At 49.9% G+C, this 7,690-nt stretch overlaps 1 protein-coding gene across 1 annotated transcript; it reads right to left on the bottom strand.

Annotated features, from left to right (window-relative positions):
* Positions 1 to 3,862: 3,862 nt before the first annotated feature.
* Positions 3,863 to 5,720, bottom strand: LOC124647354 (lecithin-cholesterol acyltransferase-like 1). The gene is made up of 2 exons (XM_047187316.1): positions 5,256 to 5,720; positions 3,863 to 4,884 (listed from the first exon to the last, which is right to left on the bottom strand). The coding sequence occupies exons 1-2, from the start codon at positions 5,675 to 5,677 to the stop codon at positions 3,996 to 3,998; spliced, it is 1,311 nt and encodes a 436-aa protein (XP_047043272.1). The 5' UTR covers positions 5,678 to 5,720; the 3' UTR covers positions 3,863 to 3,995.
* Positions 5,721 to 7,690: the final 1,970 nt, after the last annotated feature.

Here is a 7,690-nt window from a genome sequence, read left to right as displayed (position 1 = left end):
CGTCGCTCCCCAGCCGCGTCCCCCAAACGCCGCCCCCAATCAGAAATTCAAATAGATGCATTCAAAAGAGATCGTTCCCGCCAATTCGTCGCGATCAGAGTAGCGGCGATCGATCAAAGTACTGGGCGCGCGATCATATTACAGACCGGTGGTGCATGCAAATTAGAAGAAGGGGAAGGGGTTGGGCGACGGCGTCGTATCCTGAGTCGATACAGGCCCGTCGAGCACGATGACCTCGTCGCGATCTACCTGTTGCTGTGCATGGTGCGTCTGCTCCGTCGCCGACGCAGAGGCCGACGCAGGTGTAGCAGTAGAAGACGCGTCAGCCTGCTCTTGCTGCACTGCCGCTGCCGCCGATGCCGCTGCCAGGGCCGCCGCGTCCGCCGCCGCCATTTTGGCTTCGATGTCGTCGAGGATCTGCCTTTGAAGAAGTTGTGCGCCGCTCGCGTCCGTGGAGACATTCCCTCTGTCGACGTTCTCAGCAGGGACATAACGTCCCTGCGTTTCTTGAGCTCCAGCTTCTCCTCTTGCCTCTTGAGCAGCTCGGCCCACCTTTGGTCGGCCTTCTTGTCGCGGGAGATAAAGGTCGAGGAGACGTCGGCGAGGCATTTCGTGATCGACGCCTGCGTCTTCTCGAGACGACGCAGCGTCGGCCAAGGCGGCCTTGGCAGCCTTGTTGCCGATAGGACGCCCTGTCGAAGTTGCCGGCGGCGCGTCCCGGATCAATGGCGTCCTTCCCCTTGGACAGCGACAGGCGCGTCAACCGCCATTTCTCATTCACTTTGAGCTTGCTATAGCAATGCATCGGCGCGAACGGCTTATGCCCATCCGAGTGCCTCGAGTACATATCCATGGCCCTATCAAACTAACCAAAGGAAGCAGTCATTTCATCGAACACAATGTAGGCGCTACGGATTATGGAAGAAAGAGTCGTACCAGTTGGGCGACGTCGGCGCCGCTGTCGCCTCTGGTCTCTAAGTCCTGATGGTACCCATGGAAGGAGTTCACCAACGCCTGGATGATGGCCCATCGCGTCGACATTGCCTTCTGGCTCCTCTTCATTGGCACTTTCTGGTAGTCGCTGTTGATCAGCTTGCGCTCATCGAACTCGGCCTTGATCCTCGCCCAATACTTCCCGCTTTTTTGGTTGGCGCCGATGATGGAGTCATGGCTCACCATCGCCCACAACTCGCAGAGACAAAGATCTTCCAGAGGCGTCCACTTCGGGCCGCGTGTGCCCGACGCCTTCTTCTTCTTCTTCTTCGTCCTCACGTCGTCCGCGTCTACCTCCACGAGATCATCGTCACCGGCACCCTCGTCGTCCTCTTCCTCGCCGCCCTCTTCGTCCTCATCGTCGTCCTCCTCCTCGTCCTCCACCCCGTCCTCTTCCTCGTCGTCCTCCTCCTCAACCCCGTCATCCTCCTCAGCACCGGCGCCGTCGTATTCGAGCGGACCCCTGCGGCCGGTGAAAGGGCCGCCGTCCGGACCGGGTCCTGGCTCGCACTGCTCTTACGCCAGGGAGTAGAGGTTGTTGGGGTTGAAGCCGCCGTGCGGCAGCGCATCCTGGTAGTGCGGCGACAAGTTAGGCGTCACGCACCCGGGAGTGCCGGAGGGGCCGTCGTTGTAGAAGGCGGATGACGACGGAGAGAAGACTCCCGGAACGTACACCGGCACGTTCGTGCTGTATGGGCTCGCGTTGGTGGCGGAGATACACCCGGCCAATATGTGCTGGTGCCGGCGCGCCGCCGCAGCCTTCTTCTCCGGCTCCGCCGCCCTCCGTCCTTTCCGCTCCGCCGTCGATAGCTTCCGGCGCAGGCAATCTTGCTGCCATTGATCGTCGGTCCATCCTTCAGGCTTCTTCTTCAAAGCCGGCGCCTTCCGCGGCCTGAACGGCGTTGTCGCCCCTTTCGTCCCATTGCCCGACGGCTTCTTGGCCGCTTTCTTCGCCATCTTTTTGGGGGCTGTCGGCGGCGCCATGTGGAGAGGGTAGCGCCGGCGGGTGGACGGCGGGAGGGAGAAACAAATCGGCCGGATAGGAGAAATGAATCGGCGGCGGGATATATTTTGGGAGGCCTGAAATGCGCGGCGGTATAGGCGCGATTTGGCGGGAGCGGCGGGATTTGGCGGGAGTGTGAGACGAATTTTCCTCGTGCCGGCGACGGGTCGGGCCCGCGTCGGTTCGCCTCGCTTTTCGTTGTGTCCGGCGTCCCCGGTGCGTCTCCTGTGGGACGGGGACGGGCTCGGGACGCCGGACACCGTATGGGGGCGCGGCGGACAAAAATGGGCTTTGTGGGACGCGGCTGGAACGGTTTTTTTGTCCGGCGCGTCCCAAATTCCTTTGGGGGACGCTTTGGGTGACGCGGGTGGAGATGCTCTAAGTAGATTCTTTTAGCATCAGCGCATCCGCACCACACTCAGGTCCGCCCCTTGCATTCAATCTGGCAACATAGCACTTCCAACTTCCATGTAGGCTTCTAATCATAATTAGATGTGACACCACCAATCACCTGTTTGGGTCCATTACTTTTGCCACCACGGCCGCGCGTTGCAGCAAAGGCGTCGAAGCCTCGAAGGCAATGAGGCCGCCTGCCAGCTCCCCCATCAACTCTCCTTCTCCTCCGTTCGTTGGCCTCGGTGGAGAATCTCGAGTCTGGCGTGACCGAGGAGATCGGATGCTAGGTCGCCGGCGTCGGGGAATTCGCAGGCGAGGGCGGCGGCGTCCGGGAGCGCGCAGACGATGCAGCGATGACCAAGGTCGTAGCGGTCGTGGGTCGGGGAAGATAATGGCGACCTCAGCCCCGTCGCCTGGGAGCTCTGAGGCGGTCTCGATGGGGGACAGAGGAAGTCTGGCGTGGACCTCTAAGTCGGGGGATGCGAGACGGAGTAGTTCGATCGAGGAATTTTGGGCGGGACTTCAATCTCGATAGAGAGAATTGAGGGACTGCAGTCCTGAACTTCCGACGGGATTGAGAGCTGGGGTTTCGTTTTCGATCGATGGAATCGAGGGACCGAGTCCTTTTTATGAGCGAACCCATGGCCGTGTGTCAACCATAGTTCATGTGGATCGAGAGCAATCCGTGTCGAAACGGTGGAACCGCTTGAGGCACAAACTGGCCGGGCCACCAATTGATGGGCCACGGGGCTTGACTCACGTACGTAATGCCTCAGATCCTCAAGGTCGTCTCGCGACACGGATGAAACGTTATTCTAAGTTGCTGGTGGCAGCTGATGTAATTTCAGCGAAAACCAGGGGTAATTTTTGATGGACCAACAAGAAGTCTTATTTTCTTCATTATTAGGTATAGGTATAGGTGTAGATATAGATATCATACACTTTAAGAAATTTTGCTGATATGCATACCAATAAATGAAGAAAGGGAGTGATATAGTAACTAGATGAGTCTACAACCTAATACAAGATAAAATGAGTCTATAACCTAATAATATGATTTTGCATGACACTATATATATGTTACTACCCACTGTGAATGTAGTAACATAAAGTAGTAACATGTGTATGTTACTGTTCTATGTTACTCTCCACTATGACTAGTCTATCTATTTTTGTTGGTTGTGTGTCAGATCCATTAACTAAGTTTTTATTTAGAGCACAATAATTTCATATTTCATACACTGCATCATCTTGTCAAAACTCTAAAATAAATGGAATATTTGTTTCAAAAAAAAGAACGAACATAAAATATATGATCCAACACAAATATTATGCTAAACTACATATGTTGGAGTTTGACGGGAGCGTATGCACCTAGTAGCCAAATTGAATTTCTGGCCATATATGTTGTATATATTGCACATGGTTTGCGATGATGGGTGTTAAATGACCCGATCTATGGCAGTAAGGTCTTTGGTCCTCGCTGAACTTTTAGAAATTATTTACTATTACATAATAGCATTATTCCATAACAATGCCAACATTTACAACGCGAATAGAGCATAAAATGAATAAAAATTCAAAATCATCACATAATGGCTCTTTAGCAATTTGCCTCTAGAATTTCAGTCATAACTCTCCTAAGCGAACTTTCCTCACTGACAATACCAGAGTGGCTAGCATTAGCAATCTTGACGAACTTGAAGGGTATGTTACTCTGGCGCTGCTGCCTACTGATTTCTTTGACGAAGGCCAACACGCTAACTAAGTTCACGATCGAGTCACCATCGCCATATACATACTCGGGAACCGCATCGAAGTTACTTTCCCAATAGATCACCTGATTTGGTGTTTGGATGCCGGCGCCACAAAGGTATGTCGTTGGCACCATTGGTGCGTCGACCTTCAGCTTCGTAGGAAGCACCCGTTTCCCGATGTCGGTGTTGAAGCCAAGCGCCGTGAGTAAATCCATGTAGTCGTACGCTGAGTAGTTCCTATGTTTGGTAACTACAAGTGGCTCGTAACCAAAAACCATAGGAGACGGGAAGGATGTAAGGGAACTCGCGAAAGTTCTCCACATTGGCCGCAAATCCAGCCGCTTAACTGTCGGGACAACAATTACTGTCGGCCCTGAGGCAAAGTTTGTGACCACCTGCACAAAGCCTGTAAGAGGTGTGGCCGATATTAGGACCATGTGCTTGATGAAAATTTTCCTCCATCGTAGGGGAGTCGAATTGACGAAGTCGAGGGCGGCCCTGGCTCCGAAGCTGTGCCCAACGAGGATGGCTGGCTTGTTCCCATTCTTTAGGCTCGCGTTCTGCACCAGGTCCTTGACACGGGCAAAGTAGTCGGAGTACACCTGAGATGGCTGGCCAGGTGAAGGTGGAGTGTGCCGTATGTCGTAAGGAGCTCCGAAAAGGGTCTCACTGTCGCGGTACCCTAGTGTCTCCAGTTCTTGGCGGAGCTTTAACAAGCAAAACACATCACGTCCCCTGGAGACACACCTCCCATTAGAACTTCCAAAGTACATGCATACTATTACTACGTGTAGTGTAAATCAGTAAATGCGTTAGTTGCCAATGGATGACTTATATACACATGGTTTCAAATTTCGGTTTCCGAAATATTTCAGTCACTACCGAAATCACTGAATTTCGGTGGATTTCGGTTTCCTTTCGGCTAAAGGGCCGAAATTTACTCCTAAAATTCAATAAAATATTTATATTTTGGAAAATACTTTGAAATTTATTTGAAACCATGTGTATTACTGAAATTGATGAAATACTTTGACCGAAACGTATTTATAAATTCAATGAGAAATCTCGGTGAATTACATACTAGCTAGCATGCTGCATGAACTTACATCGTCCTTTTTGCGGTAAAGCTGTCGGAAGAGCCGAAGTTGGGCACGCGCGTCTCAACGCCAGGCTGGTTGTGGAAGTCATTGAGGACTGGATCGTAGACGAGGCTCATCTGCTCCAGCAAGCACGGCACGTAGTCGTGGTCGACCAGGTCCTGCGTGTTGTTCCACAGCGGGAACCACCCCTTCCCCTTGAGCGCGCCGCAGCGTGGCAGCGACGGAACGTAGGCGTCGGTGAGCCGCGCATCCAGGTTGGGGCAGCTTATGCCAGGGAACAAGATTATCGGGTGGTAGACTTGGAGCCGGCCATGGCCGACTCTGCCGCTGGCGGCTTGATCGGTCGAGAGGTAATTGCGGAGGGGAGGCGGAAGGAGCAGGAGCAGGAGAGGTAGTAGCAAACCAAGGAGCTGTGTTTTTGTGCCCATGGTTGCACTGCAATGGTGATACGTATATGATATGCTGCGCGGCTACAACCCGTTCAGTTGTCACTTTGTCTACCATGTGCAGGCCTTTTGTAGTATTGGACAGAGCCCAGAGGAGCAATCATACAGCTAAGTGCGGACACGTCTACTTCGTACTCCTACAAGCTACAGGCCTACATCTACGAAAGTAACGAAACAAACCATGGCGCGTGTTTTTCATACCTTCTCGTGTCCCTTTTCGTTTTCGTATAGTACTTCTGGGTAATCGACTAGGCAAAATACAAAGGCTTGCCCAGTCAAGTAGCCAACCACCTCGTGTGTATGCAATCTAGACGATGTACGTACAACGCTCATTTAAATGGATGGACTCAGCTCACTGATCGGAGAAAATGACTACGACGTGCAACCTATCAGTCGCATCGCAATTTAATAACAGAGAAAACTGTGGCTTTTTCAAAGTATTGAATAAAGAGGTCTGGCTCTTTTTTTTCCCTAAAACTGAGAAAGCATAAAAACAGAAGTATTGTGTTGCCCGTCACTAAAGTACTATGGTATTGATATACTTCAGTTTCAAAATAGCTTTGTTGTTAAACTAGGCCTCGTCTTCCTCCTACAACTTGAGTCGGTGCCCATGTCGTCCTGCTACCATGGCAAGCGATACTGATTTCAAAATTTGGATAACCTGACACACTTATTGCTATTAGGTTCACCTAGCACGACCATATGCAATACTTCCATTCAATTCAGCATTTCCCAACAGCAAAAAGAGTTGAGAGTCATATGTACAATTCCATCTTCATCAAGAATATCCTATGTAACATTTGTAATTTCTTGCATTTGTCCCCTATTTACATAAGTTTTTACATGCCATCTCATGGCTAATTACGATCATTTACACCGAGCTACAACACAATAGATTTAATAAAACTTGTGGGCTCTACAAAGTTTAAAAATAGCAATCTTTTTTTTCGAAATGGGGATGTACCTCGGCTTCTGCATCGTGATGATGCACACGGCCATTTATTAAAAGGATTCATATTCAATATGGTTACAACTCAAGCATCGCCAAAAATTGATACAAAAATCAACCAGCGAAAAGAGCAAGACATACTATGACTACACATCAACATAGCCTCCTAGTATGTCGCCAGCCAGCCAGGCACAAGATATCCTGAGCGACCATCTGGAGCCGTGTGCATCCAGAAACCATGGCATCCCGATGTCCCTCCGGCGAAAGGAGGGTCCAAACCAATGTGCCACCATATGGATAACCTGCAAAAAGTGAAAGGAATTTTTTTTTGTTAAAGATGATATCATTTATGATCCTCCATATAGACCAACATAAAGCAGAAACCCCGATTCGGATAAAAGCCTTAGATTATCTATCTACTCCATTCAACCAATTACCAAACATATTACTAATATTGGTTGGAGGTGGAAGATCATAAGTGAAATTGACCGTACGCTAAAGAAACTTAGCTAAAGAACATTCAATAAAGAGGTGTTGAATAGTCTCCTGGTCCCCGTGGAAAACACATTTCGTACACCCATTCCAATGACGTTTAGCTAAATTATATTTAGTTAACAGAACCTTGTTACTCAAGAACCACATGAAAATCTTTATTTTAAGGGGAACTTTCACCTTTCGAAGATACTTTCACAAAAAAGGGGTATGGTCATTCATAATATCCTCATACATAAGTAAAGAATGTGTTCAATATAATCAACGAATGATTATGTACAACAAACTCCAATCAACCAATACGGGACCTAGTTAATCAAATTATTTGGAAAGTAAGTGTTCTTCCGGTGTCCTGCAAGGCCGTAGTTTATGAGCAACTCGGTGGGGTGGGGTCATCGTGCTTTTGTGCCTTGGCTCTCAGCAGATTATGAAGAAATGAGTTCTATGGGAAGTTGTCTCATACTGTGGTTTATTTCTTCTATGAGTTGGCCTCCCCTCACTTCGGTTCTTCGATGGAGCTCGATAGCAGTGCAACTGTCACCTGTTTCGTTACT

Source organism: Lolium rigidum, chromosome 4 (genome assembly GCF_022539505.1).
Source record: "Lolium rigidum isolate FL_2022 chromosome 4, APGP_CSIRO_Lrig_0.1, whole genome shotgun sequence".
NCBI classification, from domain to species: Eukaryota; Viridiplantae; Streptophyta; class Magnoliopsida; order Poales; family Poaceae; genus Lolium; species Lolium rigidum.
The sequence above is the reverse complement of the archived record's forward strand: the minus strand, read 5'-3'. Positions and strand labels throughout refer to the sequence as shown.